Source organism: Carassius auratus, chromosome 7 (genome assembly GCF_003368295.1).
Source record: "Carassius auratus strain Wakin chromosome 7, ASM336829v1, whole genome shotgun sequence".
Taxonomy (NCBI): domain Eukaryota; kingdom Metazoa; phylum Chordata; class Actinopteri; order Cypriniformes; family Cyprinidae; genus Carassius; species Carassius auratus.
The window spans coordinates 7,397,852-7,418,524 of record NC_039249.1 but is presented as its reverse complement, the minus strand read 5'-3'; the positions used below and the strand labels follow the sequence as shown (position 1 = coordinate 7,418,524).

The following is a 20,673-nucleotide window of genomic DNA, read 5'->3' as shown; positions in this document are numbered from 1 at the left end:
TAATTGTAAAACATTTAATTTTTGTATAAACCATTAGCCCTTTTCTGCTTATTTAGTCATTCATGTACAAATCAATATACCATTATTATTTAAAGTCTTGGAACGCTTTTATGTGTGCATACAAAAGTCAGTGGACAGCAATGTGATCCCTAGAATTTATTCAGCCAACAAGATTACAAAAGTTTTCAGATGTGGTTACAGTATAGTGAGTAAACAAGCAAAATCTAAAACAGCTGCAATCAAACAGTGATTTCAAGGTGTGGAATTTCTATGCAAACTAAAATAATTTCCAAAGGGTTTTCTCAAACATTTTTTTCTGCCTGCTCACTTTACTCATTTTGGAAAAAACAGGTGGCGTCATCCCAGACATGACCAGTTGAGCAAGATACAAGTCATTCCACTGACAAACAGCAATGCTTGGAAGCCAGTGCTTACACTCTTCATCTAAACTATACATGCTAATACATACTGAGATACAATAAAGCTTTTTTTTTTTTTTATGATTTGTTCTTTTTTTTTTCTTAAGCATATTTGAAAATAAAAAAAAATACAAACAATCACGTACTTGACATATGAACAAACCATTAAAACAGAACAGAATGAAAAAATGACCCTTGAGCACATAACCAGTCTTATGTTACTGGGGTATATTTCTAGCAATAGACAATAGATAGTATTTGTTAAAATTATCATGATCCATTAAGATATTTTGTTAATTTCCTACTTTAAATAGATAAACATTACTTTCTGATTATTAATATGCATTGCTAAGGACTTCACTAGCAGGTCCGAGCTGTAATTTAAAGAGACAGGCCTGAACAACTATAAGCTTCCACTCAAAATAGGCATTTTCAAAATGATATAATAAATGATCTCTGGAGTATTTTGAGCTGAAACTTCACAAACACATTCTGGGGACACCAGAGACTTAGCTTAAATATTGTAAAAAGGGGCATAATAAAAAGGCATCAAAGGCAACATTCTGTAGATAGAAAAGGATGAAAGCAGAAATGACAGATTACATCCTGGTCTTCCCCCAGTGATCAAAAAATGTCATCTGTAAGAGATGAGCAACAAACATAAGCTTTACAACATGTTTAAATCTTGTGTAAATGTGTATCAATATAATGATATTAAAAAATGTGTTGTTTATCAGCAATAACTTTATGATCCTAGTGCTTTAAGGATACATTTACTTGATCTCAGTACCTGACATTTCTCAAAGGAGTATTTCAGATGAGCACAGAGCTCAAAGTTGTCTTCTTTCTCTTCATTTTTCTAATTAAAAATCAAATCAAACACACAAATCAATATAATATCACAGTTATATAATAACACAGTATAATACATAGTATAATAATAGTTTTACCCTGAATAGGACAAGTGGTTTGGATCACAGCTAAACGTTTTTAATAAATGAATAATATGTTGTAAGACTCACTTTGCTCATCTCTATTTCAGAGTGTTTGATTTCTTGACCTATCTTCATTGTGACCTGGATCATCTGCTGCACAATCGTGAGCATTTTCATCTCCGGAGTCTGTGGTGAGAGGGGTGAATACAGTCATACAGCTCAATATAGTAATATCAAAAACTTCTTAAAAATGTGTTGTGAATATCAGAAATGACTTTATGATTCTAGTGCTTTAAGAATACATCTATATGATCTCCCTGCCTGACATTTCTCATTGGTGTATTTCAGATCAGTGCAGAGCTCAATGTGGTAATCAGATCAAACACGTATATCATAAAATATTTTTTTACGCTGCACCTGCAACCCTAGTTAGGACAAGTTTTTGGGAATATGGACTGACATTCATTTTAATATAAAATTAATATGATGTAAGACTCACTTTGCTCATTTTCACTTCAGAGTGTTTGATTTTGTGATCGATCTTCATTGTGTCCTGGATCATGTGCTGCACAAGTTTGTGCGTCTTCATCTCCTGAGTCTGTGATGAGAAGGGAAAATACAGATGCTTTACATCATCCAGTGTGTTTTAAGATTTCTAATAACCGTTTATTGTTGTTGTAAATAAATGATCATGTTACCTTCTTCTCTTTACTCTTGTCTTCTACAAGAACTGTGTTGTGAGTCTCGTGGTCTCCCTCAGTGCAGGACTGACACACAGATGTCTGATCACCTCCACAGAACATCTCCAGAGCTCAGTTAGGTTTCTGGATTATTTTAGGATTGATATCCTCCACACGGTCAAGCATCATGACTTGCTTCATGTTTATGACTTTCTCATGAGGCTCAAGGTAAGAGCTCTGCCACATCAGGACTTCAGACTGAGACAACTGACGCTCACAGTGTCTAAGATCCACTCGCTTGGTGGAATTTTCTTTACAGCATGGACATGTGTTTCCATGACTGCCTTCCCAGAATTCCTTCAGGCAGGCCTTACAGAAGGTATGTCCACATGGGGTCATCATGGGATCAGTGGACAGCTCCAGACAAATCAAACACTTGAGGTTTTCTGTCAGGACACTGCTTGAGGAAGCCGTTTCTGAAAAGAAAAGAAAAAAATACTTCTCAAACAATACAACAAAATGTAATAAATTATGTGAAAATAAATACAATACAAATTTTATATTAATAAATGTTTCTAAAATATCCGCAAACTGTTTGATACAAAGAAGCCAATTTGATATGTAATGATATACTTCATGTTAAATACTAGCATCTTTATATTTGAAATATATCTTTATAAGAAAATTAGGAGATCTCCGTTATTTAGTTCTAAATAGGAGATGTCTATAATTGATTACCTGAAGGTTTGCACAGAGTCTCTTCTTGGTCCTCCGTTTCTAACGGTTGTGAATATTCAAACATCACGGGTTCCTTTTTGTAGCCTTAGAAATGTGCAAAAATGAACTCTGAAGTCTCAAGTACATGGACAAATATGTCATCTCTTGGATATTAAAATGATATCACAAGACGAATGCTTATTTTATACCGTACTTCTGTTTCTTATCAAATTAAGCATGTTACTAACTAAAATTCACAATATAAAAATGCATTGGAAATACAAATATATTTACCTGTGCTTTTCTCAAAGAGTTGCACAATCACTCTAAGAGCTGTGTTGCACCTTAGATCAGGATATGCGTCGAAGGTTTCTTTGCAAAATGGGCAGATGCATTTCTGACTGCTGTCCCAGAACATTTCCAGGCAGGTCTTACAGAAGTTGTGTCCACATGGAGCGGAAACCGGATCACTGAATAGATCCAAACAGATGGAACATTGGAGCTCCTCACACTGTAAAAAATAATTCAGTGGCTTAGTAAATTTCACAAAAATAAAGAGCTATATTAACTTAATAAAATCTTTTGAAATGATTTAAGTGATATTTTGAGTGGGATAGGTTAAAAAGAATAATTAAAAATCCAAAAAATAATTTCTCTAAAATTAACATATATTATTTAAGTTTATGTAATGAAAATAAATAAGTATTTAACTAACTAATTATATTTTTAATATACCCTCAATATTTCTGGTGAATTCTAATAGAAATATTTGATAATTATTTACTTGTACTGATCTGTTTTAGAAACTAAAATTATTAAGTATTTCCAATCAATTTTCCTAAATAAAGTTCCAGCTTAATAAATGACAGTTTAAATAAATTGAGTAAATTTCGCGGCTAAAGTGATCACAAAAAAAAAAATCTGCTTTCCTCAGCAGCTAAGTCGACTAGCCATACCCCTCACAACTCCCGGTAAGTAACGTTAGTCAGCTAATCCTACTTACGTTTGTAACACTTTATTAAAAAGTTAATAATTATTAAGCATTTCCTAACAATTGTCTTTGTATTTTACGTCATATTCAACAAGTTTCGTAGCTTAATCGAAGTCGCCTGAAGGACGGCTTTCCTTAGCAACGGCAAAGCCGCACTCCTCGCATATCCTGGTACGTTATGTAATTTAGCCAGCTAATAATAATTATGTTTGTAATGTTTAATTCAGAAGTTAATTAATAAGTATTTCCTAACAATTGTGTTTTGCGTCATCTTAAGAAGTTTAACAAGTTTCGCGGCTCAAGCAAGAGGCACCTGTCACTGAAGGACTGCTTTTCTCAGCAACAGCATTACTCGAATTTCCTGTAAGTAACGTTAGTCATTTTATAACTATGTATATTTGCAATACTTTATTCAAAAGTTGATTAAACATTGACCGTGTGTACGTGTACATAACAGTGTAGTTTTCTAAGTTAGTTAGTGGGGCAGCCATATGTATGTAAGGTTTTTTTTTTTTTTTTTTTGAGTGGGTTAGCGTTCGTACTATTTGGATCACTGTTTATTTCAACCGCCATTTGAAAGTCTAACGATAAGTATAACCGTGGTCCAGCAACTATAACTATACATGCCCAATGGAAAACGATTTTGTACAGGTTCCAACCTGTACAACTTACAGGTTGTACACATCATTTATGAACTTTCAAATGACAACATTCTGTCTTGTAAAAAGCTGTCACGTTTTTGTAAAACATCATAATTACTACATGAACTCAAGTATGAGCTCTTAAATCACCACTACAAATATGCCATGCAAAAGTATTTAAAATGGCGTGGACATAACATAGACTGGTGCGTTTTAATCAGCTCCCACTATAGAGCTCGGGCGTAGACGTTATGGAATGGTGCATTGTGGGTAACGGCGGCCATTTTAGAGGCATCGCAAAGCAGGTTTGTAATAAGATAATAGCCTGTCTCCAGAAAAAGTTATAGAACGTGACAAAAAAAAGTTGCCTATACCTATACGGACAAACTTAATAATGAAGCCAAACAACGCTACTTAAAAAAAAAAGAGGTTGTAGGCGGAATCAATCCCTATGAACACATGAAAGTTTACCAAGCCTCAGTTTCCCTGATAATTTCTCCTACCGGGTCTGTGGAGAGAGCGCTTACACCTCCGATCAATTAAAAAAAATTAAGTCACTGGAGGCTCACCTGCAGATCACAAATGGATCTGCAAATTAAACGTGGAGAAAACAATCGTTCTCACTAAGGAAATGTTAACATTAACCAAGCATCAGTGGTGACACACACACACACTTCTCAGATTCTGCGAGCTATGAAGCTCGTCTATGCGGGTTTGTTACACTTCAGGAGTAATTACTCACCTATCATCCTTGCAAAAATCCACTGTTTTCATCCGGTAGTTCTGTAATCCGGTATAATATTGACGAACATTCACCTCAGACACAGCCCACCATTCACCAAAACAAGTTGCGTAACTTCCTATTTTGAAGTTCGTTCCAATTTCTTTTTTTTTTTTTAAACAAGTTTTTCAAATTTGTTAAATACAGTCAGCACAAAAATATCAAAAAGCAAATTAAGTTCAGGATTGGGTCAAAAGAAAATGTTTAAACAAAAAATACAGACACTAAACTGACTCCCTTACTGGCCAAAAACTAGAGAAAACGTAATGTGCTTGTGTCTGAGTTTGTGTTTGTGTATGTGAGAGAGAGAGAGAGAGAGAGACCATACACAACATGTCTCACCATAACTATGTATTATAATATTATCGAAGGTGATGGTTTCCCTCCGTACAGTGGCGACCCAAGCCATCTGACGCCTCTTGGTGATTTCAGACACCTTGTGTTTTTTTTCCAAGTAGGAAAATGTTGAAAACTAATATGATTCACGAGGTGTTTGCCCTGTCGATCATGAAACCGATTACAGCAGGTCACAATACAGCAATACTGAACCATTTTCCAAAAAATAATCAAAATTAATGACCAAATGACCAACGTTACCTAATGCCTACTATACAGTACATCTACTTCTGTACCAAGATTCCCACAATGCATTGCGACGTGACGCAACGATCCCGACCTCTATAGGGAGTCGGCCAGTTTAAGGCCTGCTCCGTTGTAAAATCATTCTAGTGCACTGAAACCTAGATCACATACAATATCAGTCAAAAGTTTGAAAACAGTAAGCTTTTTAATGTTTCTAAAATAAGTTTCTTAAGCTCATTAAGCTTGCATTTATTTAATAAAAAAATGCAGAAAAAACAACCGTCTATCCCCCTCTACCCTCTATCGCCATTTGGCTAGTAATTTTTTTAGGGTTACTCGTCAGACTGATATAATAAATATATATATATATATATATATATATATATATATATATATATATATATATATATATACATATACATATATATATATATATATATATATATATATATATATATATATATATATATATATATATATATATATATATTTTAAAGCTGAATTTTCATTCCATTTACTCCAGTCACTGCAGCTGTTCCACAACAAATCCAGACCTGGTGGGTATTGAAGGACAGCGGAGGCTGGGGGAGGGGTACATTGTTTTAATTGAATAAACTTACTAAATTTCTTAAGAGTGTGTTTAAATATATTCATTTTGATTTGAATTAAGTAATATTGTTGTTCCCTGAAACAGATCAGTTTAATTTACCATCCTTAGTTTGATAGAAATTTCACAAATATATTATGTGTATTATAAATAAACAATTTGTTAGTCAAATACTAAATTGTTTTAGTAGAAAAAATAAAATATAACTGTACATTTTAGATAAAATTAACTGTTGTATTTTTAGTCAGTAAATATGTTTACATTTATGCATTTGGCAGACTCTTTTATCCAAAGCAACTTACATTGCATTTCAAGGTACACATTTACAATCTTATAAATTTTTGCTAGCGTCGATGCTCTACTGTTTGAGCTACAGGAAAGCCATCTTTTGTATAATCAAGTAAACGATATTCAGAGATTTTATTAAGTTAAGTTAAATATTACTGTAATATTTACTAAGCCATATAATTATTTAGAGGGTTAAGGGTTGAGTGTGAGGGTTAATGCAATGCATTTTTTTTTTTCAAGTAGTGCAATTAAACAAGCTTTTTTGTCATTTTGTTAGTCATTTTACTTAAATATTAAACATTTTTATAAAGAAATTGGTTGTAATAATGCGGACCTCAATGAAAGCCTATAGCATTGATTTACAGCATAGAAGCTCGCAGTTGGTCTCTTTTCATTTTTCTTTTAGGTTTATTGTTAAAAATAAATGTCCCTATGTAGAAAATTAACCTGTCCTCTTGTTAAGAAGAATGCTGTTAATTTTTGCAACTCCTCCCCCTAGTAAACTTTGTTTGAGATTTTACCTATCATATGGTCCAACAGAATTTTTGCTTCTTCAGGTGCTAATTGTTTAGTGTATTTGTCACTTTCTTGTAACATTCAGGTTTGAATGTTTGCTCTAACCAGTTATCTTTAAAATATGCCTGTAGGGTTCAGCTGATCTACCCGTCTTCGTACAAGCAGAGTTGTCAGAGGAGGTCATAAAAATCTACATCCTTCGGAACAATAATGGGGCAGTCAGCGATGTAATCTTGGGAATCTCAGCAGAGCCTGCTGCTATCTTTTGGGAGTCACATTGGATTTGAGATATCCCAAGACCCACAAATACAGGTCCTTCTCAAAAAATTAGCATATTGTGATAAAGTTCATTATTTTCCATAATGTAATGATAAAAATTTTACTTTCATATATTTTAGATTCATTGCACACCAACTGAAATATTTCAGGTCTTTTATTGTTTTAATACTGATGATTTTGGCATACAGCTCACGAAAACCCAAAATTCCTGTCTCAAAAAATTAGCTTATTTCATCTGACCAATAAAAGAAAAGTGTTTTTAATACAAAAAAAAGTCAACCTTCAAATAATTATGTCCAGTTATGCACTCAATACTTGGTCGGGAATCCTTTTGCAGAAATGACTGCTTCAATGCAGCGTGGCATGGAGGCAATCAGCCTTTGGCACTGCTGAGGTGTTATGGAGGCCCAGGATGCTTCGATAGCGGCCTTAAGCTCATCCAGAGTGTTGGGTCTTGCGTCTCTCAACTTTCTCTTCACAATATCCCACAGATTCTCTAAGGGGTTCAGGTCAGGAGAGTTGGCAGGCCAATTGAGCAAAGTAATACCATGGTCAGTAAATCATTTACCAGTGGTTTTGGCACTGTGAGCAGGTGCCAGGTCGTGCTGAAAAACAAAATCTTCATCTCCATAAAGCTTTTCAGCAGATGGAAGCATGAAGTGCTCCAAAATCTCCTGATAGCTAGCTGCATTGACCCTGCCCTTGATAAAACACAGTGGCCCAACACCAGCAGCTGACATGGCACCCCAGACCATCACTGACTGTGGGTACTTGACACTGGACTTCAGGCATTTTGCCATTTCCTTCTCCCCAGTCTTCCTCCAGACTATGGCACCTTGATTTCCGAATGACATGCAAAATTAGCCTTCATCCGAAAAAAGTACTTTGGACACTGAGCAACAGTCCAGTGCTGCTTCCCTGACGCCTGTGCACGGTGGCTCTGGATGTTTCTACTCCAGACTCAGTCGACTGCTTCCGCAGGTCCCCCAAGGTCTGGAATCGGTCCTTCTCCACAATCTTCCTCAGGGTCCAGTCACCTCTTCTCGTTGTGCAGCGTTTTTTGCCACACTTTTTCCTTCCCACAGACTTCCCACTGAGGTGCCTTGATACAGCACTCTGGGAACAGCCTATTCGTTCAGAAATGTCTTTCTGTGTCTTAGCCTCTCGCTTGAGGGTGTCAATGATGGCCTTCTGGACAGCAGTCAGGTCGGCAGTCTTACCCATGATTGCGGTTTTGAGTAATGAACCAGGCTGGGAGTTTTTAAAAGCCTCAGGAATCTTTTGCAGGTGTTTAGAGTTAATTAGTTGATTCAGATGATTAGGTTAATAGCTCGTTTCGAGAACCTTTTCGTGATATGCTAATTTTTTGAGATAGGAATTTTGGGTTTTCATGAGCTGTATGCCAAAATCATCAGTATTTAAACAATAAAAGACCTGAAATATTTCAGTTGGTGTGCAATGAATCTAAAATATATGAAAGTTTAATTTTTATCATTACATTATGGAAAATAATGAACTTTATCACAATATGCTAATGTTTTGAGAAGGAACTGTACTCACTTGAGTTGTTCCAAAAACTGTTTCTTGAGCTGGATCCTCCAAAACTCTGTTAATGTTCAGAGGTTAAAAAATTATCTTCTTGTATAGTAGTGGTTCATGATCATCCCACAGAATGGGTATTCCTGATGGAAGTGTTTCTGTTATCGGATTAATTCTGTTGAAGGGATAGTTCACCCAAAAAGTAAATGTTGTCATAATTTACTCTCCCTCAATTTGTCCCAAACCTGTACGAGTTTCTTTCTTCTGTTGAACACAAAAGATATTTTAATTGAAGTGATGTAACATTCAGCCAAGTATTAAAGAGTGTTTGTTAACGCAGTTAAAGGTTGCCATTGACTTTGCATAGTATACTTTTTTTTTCCTACCATGGAAGTCAATGGCAACTTTCAACTATCTGTTAACCAACATTCATTAAAATATCTTTTGTGTTCAACAGAAGAAAGAAACTCGTACAGATTTGGGACAGCTTAAGGGCGAGTACATTATGACAACATCATCTTTTTGGGTGAACTATCCCTTTAATATTGAAGTGTTGCTTTTATTTTTTTTATGGTTTAATGTTGAGCGTGACTGCAAATGGCTGGTATGCACCAGGAACAAAGTAAGATGTAATTTCTCTTATGGCTATCGTATTTTACATGTAATCTACTTGAATACTAAGATGGATGAAATGTTTCATAAGGTTTAATCATTTCCCTTATGGCTACTTTACAGTTTTTAATTTGTGCAATCTACTGGAATATTAAAATGGATAAAATGTTTCAAAGGTTGATTTTAGACTTTGTCTAATGTTTAATTGACAAATAAATTTTCAATAAAAAATGTGTTTCTTTCTTTATTTGGTTTTATTATATTAATTATAAAGGGTAAATAGTGTAAAAAATGTTGATAATTTATAGTCCAATATTAAGTTAAATTAACTTTTACATGTAGTAAACATAGCACATTTGTTTGGTTAAATTTCATCCAATATTTCAATTATATCTACTCAATATTTTTTGTTTATTTTACATAGAATTACAGTTGTGGTGTTTTATAATTTTGATTATATCTAATTAATTTTATTTCTCATATAAAGTAATTCAGTTATTCAGATTTACTTAATTTTTTTACTGGCAATTACTCAATTTAAACAGTATATTTCATTGATTTCACAGCTTTAAAATTTACTCAATTTTTTTGAGTGTAAAAATGTTTCACCAAAAAAATTGAGTAAATAATAGTTAAACTTTTTACAGTGCAGATAATGGACCGCTGATGCATTACTGGGCTGAAAGCAAAAGAAATGCATTAATTTCAATTTTGTAGTGCACATTTTCTGGTCTGAAATTAGCAAATACTGTGTACAGTTAGTTTTGACACACCAAAGTAAGTTTAGAGACTAGGGATGTAAAAAAAAAAAACTTTTGAACTTCAAAATAAATGCATACCTGTCCTGTTTTTCTCAAAGAGATGTACAATTTCTCTAAGAACTGTGTTGCTCTTTAATTCAGGTCTTTTGCTGAATGTTTCTTTACATTAAGGGCATCTGTAATCCTGACTGTTGTCCCAGCATTGTTTCAGACAGCTTTTGCAGAAGTTGTGTCCACATGGAGTGGAGACTGGATCAGTGAACACATCCAGACATACTGGACACTTGTGTTCCTCAGGCAGAAGAGAAATGCTGCTGAGATCCATAACTGGAAAATGGGGAAATTACTTGGAATAAATAATAATGGTAATTCTCCTTACCCAAATATTCATTAAAAATTAAGCAGCAAAACATGACGAAGGAATTGGAGAAGGGTATTCCTGCACAACCGGAGGCTACAGTTACAGGACCGCAATTCTGTGACCGCAGATTTAGGACCCTAGTTTTTTGTGACAGCGCCACCTACTGTACTGAATCAACACTGATTAAAGATGGACGACGTGGACAGCAACCAGACGGTGAGTATCGATATTTAATTAAGTTTTATTTTATAACGTTTAAACGGTGCAAAGTTTACATAGTGAGAACTGCTACCTATGAATTAATAATTAATTCCCACCAAATTAAGAATTTGTGAGCTAGTTTTATTAATTACTATGACGTTAATTCGTGGCTATGATTTCATAAATTATAATTGTGTTTTAATTACGAAGTATTATAAGTGAATCTAGCCTGCACATTAATTAAATTTATCAGATGACAAGAGCATGGTTGATGTAAGGTTTGTAAGATTTACCTGCAGCTTAATGTGTTAGTGTGAATACTGGCTTAATAGTCGTTGTTTTACCATATTTATGTATAAATATATTTCAGAATTAAACTGCACTGACTGCCTAGTTGCAGTATGTGTTAGCCTGTTGTTTTGGCATTGTTTTGCAATGATAAATTAGGCATTTGGCAATTTTAATAGTTTGTTACAATTTGGTCTAATCTGCAGGTCTATTCCACATACAGTTATACATTGCTATCATGTGTTAGTTTCTGTCATGTTCTGCATGGCCAATATGAAGTGATTTTATGGATTCGATTAGGCTCATTGTAGGACAGATGATTAAAAAAGGCACTAGGGATATTTTCATGATCTCAAAATATTCTAACAAGTACACTCTCACTTTTCCAAGATACATATAACAATCAAAAAGGGAAATCCCTGCCCGAATTGAAGAGATGCACCACATGCTGCAAGGACTTTCACTTTTCATATATATATATATATATATATATATATATATATATATTCCAACAAATGTTTCTTATTTATGTCTCTCTGTCTCTCGCTCTCTCTTTCTCTAGAGTTGAAGCCTACAGCCATTCTATCCATGCAGCAACTGATGGAAAAGGGGTTCACTTTGGTGCTGTTGTGATGTTGTCACAAAAATGACATGTAAATTCTGTACAGACCAAGAGTTTGGACACACCTTCTCATTCAAAGAGTTTTCTTTATTTTCATGACTATGAAAATTGTAGATTCACACTGAAGGCATCAAAACTATGAATTAACACATGTGGAATTATATATGGAATTATATACATAACAGAAAAGTGTGAAACAACTGAAAATATCTCATATTGTAGGTTCTTCAAAGTAGCCACCTTTTGCTTTGATTACTGCTTTGCACACTCTTGGCATTCTCTTGATGAGCTTCAAGAGGTAGTCACCTGAAATGGTCTTCCAACAGTCTTGAAGGAGTTCCCCGAGAGATGCTTAGCACTTGTTGGCCCTTTTTCCTTCTGTCTGCGGTCCAGCTCACCCCTAAACCATCTGGATTGGGTTCAGGTCCGGTGACTGTGGAGGCCAGGTCATCTGGTGCAGCACCCCATCACTCTCCTTCTTTGCTTTTGGTCTGAACTATAATATATATATATATATATATATATATATATATATATATATATATATATATATATATAATATGTATATAAATAAACATTCTTGAATCATTCTTGTGTCTTGTCTTGCCTCTCAACAACTTTTAAAATATTGGCAGTAATTTAGTGACTCCATATGCTGATTCCAACTTTAACTTACCTCATAATGAGCTAATTCACCTTAAGGAAGTCAATCAATATACTGTATAATTCAAGAGACAGTTCAAGACTTTTAAGGTTCTTAATTTTTTTAATTACTTTAACATTGATATACAACAATTTTACAAAATTGATATTTCATTTATATTTTGTGTAAATTCATGTTTAAATTTAAAATTGTGACTCAAAGCACACTTAGTAATTTAACTCTGCTGCATTTTGAATCAAAAATCACATTTAAAAACATGCTACTGAGATTAATATATTGATGCTATATACAAAGTAACTTAGAACTGCGTTCCTGAAACTGCAGCCATCGCTATATTGGCCAGTACGGTAGGTGGCGCTGTAAGGAAAAACTAGGGTCCTAGAACTGCGGCCCAGATCTGCGGTCCTGAATCTGCAGCCTCCGGTTGTGCAGGAACATACTATTGGGGAATTGTTAAAGGAATTCACGTAATGGATGTCGGCCTTCCCACTCCTTCACAATAATCATAACCAGTTATTATTATTTAGTTAGGTTAAAAGTGAAAGAATTAATCTGTGTTATAAGAATGACACAGACAAATACGACAAGGTAAAACAATTATATAAATGACATGTCCATTCAAAAGTCGAGATTTCCAGCGAGCCTAGCATCACAGGTTAATCAAATGGAAGACGGCTGTTATGTAAATAGTTTCATGCACCCAATACTTTCTGGCAAAGTGTGAGAAGGTAGATTTTTTTTGGAAGAAAAACAAACTGCATTTTATTCTAAATACGCAGTGTGGCCGAAACCGGATGCCTCCAACTAAAACAGAACAACCGAGAAAAGATTTCCACTCAATAATGTCATCCTGTGGTTAAGCATTAAACCGAGTACGTTTACAATTTTGCTGAAAGATTTCGCTCTGTTAATAGGCACACATTGTAATAACGATTAAATCATTTTCCGACATTGTCACGAATGCAAACTGACATTATTTCATAAAACAACTTATTAATCAGTGTTATGTGGCATCAATTAAGGCATTACAATTAACATTAACTATAATTCATTGTTCAGAGAGTCATCTTTAAAAAACATACCAGCGATGATCTGTCCGATTAAAACTACCACATTCTGTAACAAAAAATCGAGAAAACATTAGTTTCACTTTCTTAATACTAAAAACTTTAAGAAAAAAAACCTTTGATTGACATCTAGCGGTTGGGCACCGCATCAATACAATTAAATACAATACAACATAAGGTCAAGGATTTATACAGATGTTCTTAATATTAATTTGTAACTTTTAAATACCATTTAAACCTATACAGATGATGACAGTGATAGAGATGAAATGTAAAAGTTATAAAATGGTTCTGCACTGTATAGATTTTGACACATTGACATCCCATCTCTACTGAATAAAGAAAGGTTTCCATCCTCTGCTAACTTTTTTCGATTGTGTTGTCATTTTCAGTATTTCTAATGCCAGTACTTACCGTCAACCAGTGTTATTTTAGTATTAATTTTATATAAATTCATATATATATATATATATATATATATATATATATATATATATATATATATATATATGTGTGTGTGTGTGTGTGTGTGTGTGTGTGTGTGTGTGTGTGCGTGTTTATTAAAAAGTTGTAAAATTTATTTTTATATAAATCGTTGATGAGAAGAAGTATGAGAAGAAAAATGTAAATTAAAATTAAATGTGTCTAAACTTTACACAATATATTGTTGCTATCCATGGAACATATTGTTGAATTTATGTATTGCTATATGCTATTGCTATTGTATTGTTATATGTATTTATGTACAGCAAAACATAAGTCATAAGTTATGTAAAAATCCAAAACATCACAAATTCTCAACAAAACAGTAAGTTTAAAGATCGTATCATCTTTATTTTAAATTGGAACATCATTGCGCAAAAAAAGTGGTCTTACTAGCAAAATACAATAATAATGTATTACACTGACAGTCATTCTTCCTTCCTTCTTTCCATCATTTATTTTATTTTAATTCCAAATGGTTAATAATTGGCTAAAATACACTTGTTCTTTCCGACAGGTGAAATGATCAGTGGGGCTGAATTTTTTTCTCCATGATTAAAGCCTGGGCTGAAATATGGATAGAGTTTCTCGGTGAAAGCCTGACCAGTGAAAGAGTAGATATGAGACCTGGACTCCACATCATAAAATGAGACCAGACCTTCCTCATAGTCTACATAAACACCCACCTTCTGGGGCTTGACCTTCAGACAGAGAGAGACAGACAGACAGTCACAGGCCTTATACTCACTTCCGTTCCTCAACCACAGAGTCCACAGTCCATTCCTTGGACTCAGAGTTATTATTCCCTTCCTGTTAACAGACTCCCTCGCCACACCTAAATCCCACTCAGTTTTCCCTTTCACCTGTACCTCAAAATAAAATTTCCCAGAAGAAAATCCCTCTTTCCCCAGGATGCTGGGACATGTATCAAACCTCCATGGACTGTCCGGCACAATCTGCCGTGTTTCTCCATGTCCAGCTTGTTTGTCATCCTCGGACAAGGAGAGTTTCGGATGAGCTGTTTCAGGATCCATAGTCACATTCACTGAGAGAGATCAGAACAAATAATTAGCAGACATTTTTAACATATACATTGAATGGAATAAACAATAGTAAATTGGTCTTTTGTCAGCTTTTCCTGTATTCGTCCCATTAAAATTATCTTGGAAATGTTTTGCCCTGTGTTTATCATTGATTTTTGTTACTTTTCAAATGCCCTGCATCATCAGTATTTATTGATTTACACTTATCCCAGAATTTCAGTATTAAAATGTGAATATCCATTACTATATTTTTAAAACTGACATTATTTTTTCAGTGTCATTGAAGAATTTTTTTTTAACCATGCATGTATATCAACTGCTGGACATAGTTTGACAAATTCAAGTAGAGTTTTAATAGTTCATATGACTAAAAGTGCCCGCAATATATTCAGAAAGGTAAACATTTTTGTGTTCGAATGTAGGAAAATGGCATAGATGACTTGTACCTGTAAACTTCTCAAGCCTCTTTAGCTCTGTGGAAAAAAATTATACAGTTGATTACTGTCAGTCTTACCTTTTAACGGTGTTGAATACTTACAAAATAATTAAATTAAATATTCAAAAATTCTAGACAAAATACTGAACATAACATATGCTCACCAGTTCCTGTAATCTTCACCATTGCACTACTGAGGAATTCTTGATGTTTTGTCAGGGCTCTCCTCACAGCGTCCTCCTTCAGATGAGTGTCAGTACTGATCCCAGTCCAGATCTTGGTGTCTAAAGGCCTGCACAGGGATGGATAAATCTAAAGGAGGAGAGAGAGAGGAATCTCTCAGCGTGTTAAGTGTTGTCCTGTGATGTGAGCAGTAAGAGAGACACTGACCTGTAGGAGGTGCAGGTGATCCTCAGTGTGTGAGAGCTGCTCCAGCTCAGTGTTTCTTCTCTCCAGTTCAGTGATTTCCTGCACCAGCTCTTTAATCAGCTCTTCAGCCTGATTCTGTGCTGCTGTCTGCTTCTGCTCCATCACCTCCAGCAGCTCAGACTGACATCTCTCAATGGAGCGGATCAGACTAGTGAACAGCTCAACAATGTCTGCTCTCTCTTTTTCTGAGCTTTGCTAAGTAAAGGATAATGTATGTTCAGTCTTAATATATAAATGGCCACCAAATTTACATTCATGCATTTAGCAGCCATTTTTATCTAAAGTGGCTCTCAAAAGAGGTTTATTACTGCTTAACTCATTTCGGATGCAAGCTAGAGAAGAGGCAAAATGCAGAGAAGGTTTTTGTGAGGTGTGAGTGTATGTTTAAGTGCACTGGTCACTCTCCAACCAGCATAAAGTGTTTGTGGAAGAGGTCTGTCTTCAGCTACTTTTTGAAAGATGTGATGGTCTCAACACTCCACAGCTCATACTAGTGCAGAGAAGAACAGAAAGGGTGTTGGAGAGTGACTTTTTGACTCATTGTGAAGGAACAAGACTACCTTAGCTCACTTGTAGGTTTGACTTGTAGGTTTGAGGTAAGGATGTGCTGTTCCAGATTTGAAAGCCACCATCTAAACCTTAAATCTGATTCTGGCCACAACTGGGAGGTCAGGTATGAATAAGGAGTGCAATGAACTGCTAAAATGTATACCTTAAATGAAATTGAAATCACTTTGGATCTGCCAAATGTAAATAATAAATGGGATCATTCCCACATTAAATAAAACCTTGCAATGAACAAGACTAACCTTGCTGAGCTTTACCGAGCATTTGATTTCTTCAATCTTCTTCAATCTGCTCTGAATCATGGAATACACCTCGACTTGTCTTCTCCCAAACTGAGACTGTAGACAAAAATGTTAATTTCTTTACAGCAAAGTTGAAAAACCATTGAAGCACAGACACAGATTAATCATCTCTCACCTTCCGTTCTTCACTTTCCTCCTCTACAGGAACAGTGTTGTGGGTTCTGTGGTCTTTCGTCACACACGACAGGCACACACACTTCTGATCATCTCTGCAGAACAGCACCAGAGGCATTTCATGCTTCGTGCATATATAATCTTGCAGATTCTTCACAGGGTCGATAAGTTTGTGTTTCTTCAATTTTGCTACAGTGTTATGAGGCTCTAGGTGAGTTTTACAGAAAGATCCTTCACAATGCAGGCAAGTCTTCAAAGCTTCTCTCTTTATTTTTGTGCAGGCATCACAGGGTACTGCACCAGGTTGGACAGGACTTACTCCTCTCTTCAGTCTTTCAGTGAGCTCTCTGAATTCTCTGTTGATGCCAAGGTCTGGTCTTAAGTGAAAGTCCTTCTTGCAAAGCGGGCATTCAGTCTTCATACTGCTGTCCCAGTGTTGAGTGATGCATTCCATGCAGAAGTTGTGTCCACACGGAATGGTTGCTGGGTCAGAGAAGAAATCCTGACATATTGAACACAGGAACTGTTCAACCTGGGAACTGACGGAAGAAGCCATCGCTGGTGAGAGAAAAATAAAAACCCAAATGATTGTACAAACACACAAGATACCTTGCCCCTCCTTTTTAAACAAATTGAACTTGTCAAACTGGTTTTGATATGGGACGTAAAATACAACATACACTTGAATTTGTATTACAATAAAGATTTGCATGAAGATACAAATAAAATTTGAAAGTGTCTTTTCAAATAACAGCCTTAGTACAATTGCTCTTACATGATCAGAAAGCAAGGGTGATGCACCAATGGAACAAACACCTAAAAAGGAATTCATTTCACTGACAAATAAGATGTTTTGCTCACCTCTACGTACGTGTTGTGTCTTGTGTTTTCTCAGTGCAGCTGTGGTGTAATGCAGGAGGAAGGAAAGCGTATAGTGTCACCTTTTCCTCACTGTGCACGTGTCAAAAAAAAAATATTACACGACATAGTCAACCAGACGATGAACACTAACAGCAATTATTATACGATGCAATCACACTTATAGCAATATTTGGTAGTTCTGTATGTTGTCTGAGGGTTGGCATCATCGGAGGTCCTCTGAGGGGGTGACATCATCTTTTCTCAGGTGTTCTGGATCCAGACTGAAGCTTGTGTACATCCTAGTAACCAGGCAAAACAGAGAAACAAATAGAGACATAATTAGCAAAGCTGCTGTTCCAACCAAGGAAAACGAATTTGTTTAACCCAAGCTAAAGAATTTGATCAAGAATTGGTCAAAGAGATATGCTTTTAATCTAGATCTAAACTAAGAGACTTTGTCTGAACCCCGAACATCAGGAAGGCTATTCCAGAGTTTGGGAGCCAAATGGAAAAAAAGCTATACCTCAAGAAAATAGAGGTAGAGCTTTTTTTCCATTTAGCTCTTAAACTTTGCAATAGACTCTAGCTGCTGCATTTTGGACTACCTGTAGCTTGTTTAGAGATGCAGGACAACCCCCTGGTGGTGCATTACAATAGTCCAGTCTAGAGGTCATGAATGCATAAAATAGCTTTTGGTCTCATTGAGATATAAAGTAGACTATCATCAGCATAACAGTGGAAACCCTTGTTTTCTAATAATATTACCAAAGGGCAACATGTATATTGAAAATAGCAGAGGACCTAGGACAGATCCTTGAGACACTTCATATTTTACTGGTGATAAATGAGATGACTCCCCATTTAAATAAACAAAGTGGTAGCGATCGGACAGGTAGGATCTAAACCATCTTAAAGCCTGCCCTTAAATACCTGTATAGTTTTGTAATCGATCTATGAGTATGTCATGATCTACAGGTCCTTCTCAAAAAATTTGCATATTGTGATAACAGTTCATTATTTTCCATAATGTAATGATACAAATTAAACTTTCATATATTTTAGATTCATTGCACACCAACTATAATATTTCAGGTCTTTTATTGTTTTAATAGGCTACTGATGATTTTGGCATACAGCTGATGAAAACCCAAAATTCCTATCTCAAAATATTAGCATATCATGAAAAGGTTCTCTAAAAGAGCTATTAACCTAATCATCTGAATCAACTAATTAACTCTAAATACCTGCAAAAGATTCCTGAGGATTTTAAAAACTCCCAGCCTGGTTCATTACTCAAAACCGCAATCATGGGTAAGACTGCCGACCTGACTGCTGTCCAGAAGGCCATCATTGACACCCTCGAGCGAGAGGGTAAGACACAGAAAGAAATTTCTGGACGAATAGGCTGTTCCCAGAGTGCTGTATCAAGGCACCTCAGTGGGAAGTCTGTGGGAAGGAAAAAGTGTGGCAAAAAACGCTGCACAATGAGAAGAGGTGACCGGACCCTGAGGAAGATTGTGGAGAAGGACCGATTCCAGACCTTGGGGGACCTGCGGAAGCAGTCGACTGAGTCTGGAGTAGAAACATCCAGAGCCACCGTGCACAGGCGTGTGCAGGAAATGTGCTACAGAGAAGCAGCACTGGACTGTTGCTCAGTGGTCCAAAGTACTTTTTTCGGATGAAAGCAAATTTTTCATGTCATTCGGAAATCAAGGTGCCAGAGTCTGGAGGAAGACTGGAGAGAAGGAAATGCCAAAATGCCTGAAGTCCAGTGTCAAGTACCCACAGTCAGTGATGGTCTGGGGTGCCATGTCAGCTGCTGGTGTTGGTCCACTGTGTTTTATCAAGGGAAGGGTCAATGCAGCTAGTTATCAGGAGATTGGAGCACTTCATGCTTCCATCTGCTGAAAAGCTTTATGGAGATGAAGATTTCGTTTTTAAGCACGACCTGGCACCTGCTCACAGTGCCAAAACCACTGGTAAATGGTTTACTGAAACATGGTATTACTGTGCTCAATTGGCCTGCCAACTCTCCTGACCTGAACCCCATAGAGAATCTGTGGGATATTGTGAAGAGAAAGTTGAGAGACGCAAGACCCAACACTCTGGATGAGCTTAAGGCCGCTATCGAAGCATCCTGGGCCTCCATAACACCTCAGCAGTGCCAAAGGCTGATTGCCTCCATGCCATGCCGCATTGAAGCAGTCATTTCTGCAAAAGGATTCCCGACCAAGTATTGAGTGCATAACTGAACATAATTATTTGAAGGTTGACTTTTTTTTGTATTAAAAACACTTTTCTTTTATTGGTCGGATGAAATATGCTAATTTTTTGAGATAGGTATTTTGGGTTTTCATGAGCTGTATGCCAAAATCATCAGTATTAAAACAATAAAAGACCTGAAATATTTCAGTTGGTGTGCAATGAATCTAAAATATATGAAAGTTTAATTTGTATCATTACATTATGGAAAATAATGAACTGTTATCACAATATGCTATTTTTTGAGAAGGACCTGTATAGTGTCAAACGCAACACTGAGATCAAGTAAAACTAGGAATGAGATGCAGCCTTGATCTGACTCAAGAAGCAAGTCATTTGTAATTTTAAAAAGTGCAGTTTCTGTGCTATGGTGGGGCCTGAAACATGACTGAAATTCTTCATACAGATCTTATTTTTCCAGGAAGGAGCACAATTTAGCATTTTTCTAAAATTATAGACAAAAATGGAAGATATGAAATTGTTCACTAGGATCTAGTTGTGGTTTCTTAATAAGAGGTTTAATAACTGCCAGCTTGAATGTTTTTAGGGCGTGACCTAAAAATAACAATGAGTTAATAACATCGAGAAGTGGTTCTTCTGCTACAGGTAACAACTCGTTCAGTAA

At 35.7% G+C, this 20,673-nt stretch overlaps 2 protein-coding genes across 3 annotated transcripts; both read right to left on the bottom strand.

The window, feature by feature from the left end:
• Window positions 1–141: 141 nt before the first annotated feature.
• Window positions 142–10,673, bottom strand: LOC113105371 (E3 ubiquitin-protein ligase TRIM39). Its single transcript, XM_074559918.1, is given in 10 exon segments — window positions 142–1,057; window positions 1,210–1,278; window positions 1,442–1,540; window positions 1,854–1,952; window positions 2,053–2,510; window positions 2,773–2,856; window positions 3,046–3,260; window positions 10,239–10,250; window positions 10,427–10,431; window positions 10,626–10,673. Coding segments are annotated over 10 exon segments (1,128 nt in total). The 3' UTR covers window positions 142–1,018.
• A 3,701-nt stretch (window positions 10,674–14,374) lies between these two features.
• si:ch211-216p19.6 (E3 ubiquitin-protein ligase TRIM39) lies at window positions 14,375–17,935 on the bottom strand. 2 transcript variants are annotated; one of them, XM_026266950.1, is made up of 7 exons: window positions 17,787–17,935; window positions 16,927–17,483; window positions 16,752–16,847; window positions 15,904–16,137; window positions 15,678–15,825; window positions 15,524–15,550; window positions 14,375–15,079 (listed from the first exon to the last, which is right to left on the bottom strand). In XM_026266950.1, the coding sequence occupies exons 2-7, from the start codon at window positions 17,479–17,481 to the stop codon at window positions 14,514–14,516; spliced, it is 1,626 nt and encodes a 541-aa protein (XP_026122735.1). In that variant the 5' UTR covers window positions 17,482–17,483; window positions 17,787–17,935; the 3' UTR covers window positions 14,375–14,513. The 2 variants fall into 2 exon arrangements, with proteins under 2 accessions (XP_026122735.1, XP_026122736.1); XM_026266951.1 differs by having other exon boundaries at window positions 17,797–17,928.
• Between the last annotated feature and the right edge of the window lie 2,738 nt (window positions 17,936–20,673).

Excerpts from the sequence above, each read along its gene's own strand:
- si:ch211-216p19.6 (XM_026266950.1), bottom strand. The coding sequence starts at position 17,481 with ATGGCTTCTTCCGTCAGTTCCCAGGTTGAACAGTTCCTGTGTTCAATA. Across the intron at positions 16,138-16,751 it reads GCTCGGTAAAGCTCAGCAAG|CAAAGCTCAGAAAAAGAGAG; the intron begins GTTAGTCTTGTT and ends TCCTTTACTTAG. Across the intron at positions 15,551-15,677 it reads GGTGAAGATTACAGGAACTG|AGCTAAAGAGGCTTGAGAAG; the intron begins GTGAGCATATGT and ends TTTTTTCCACAG.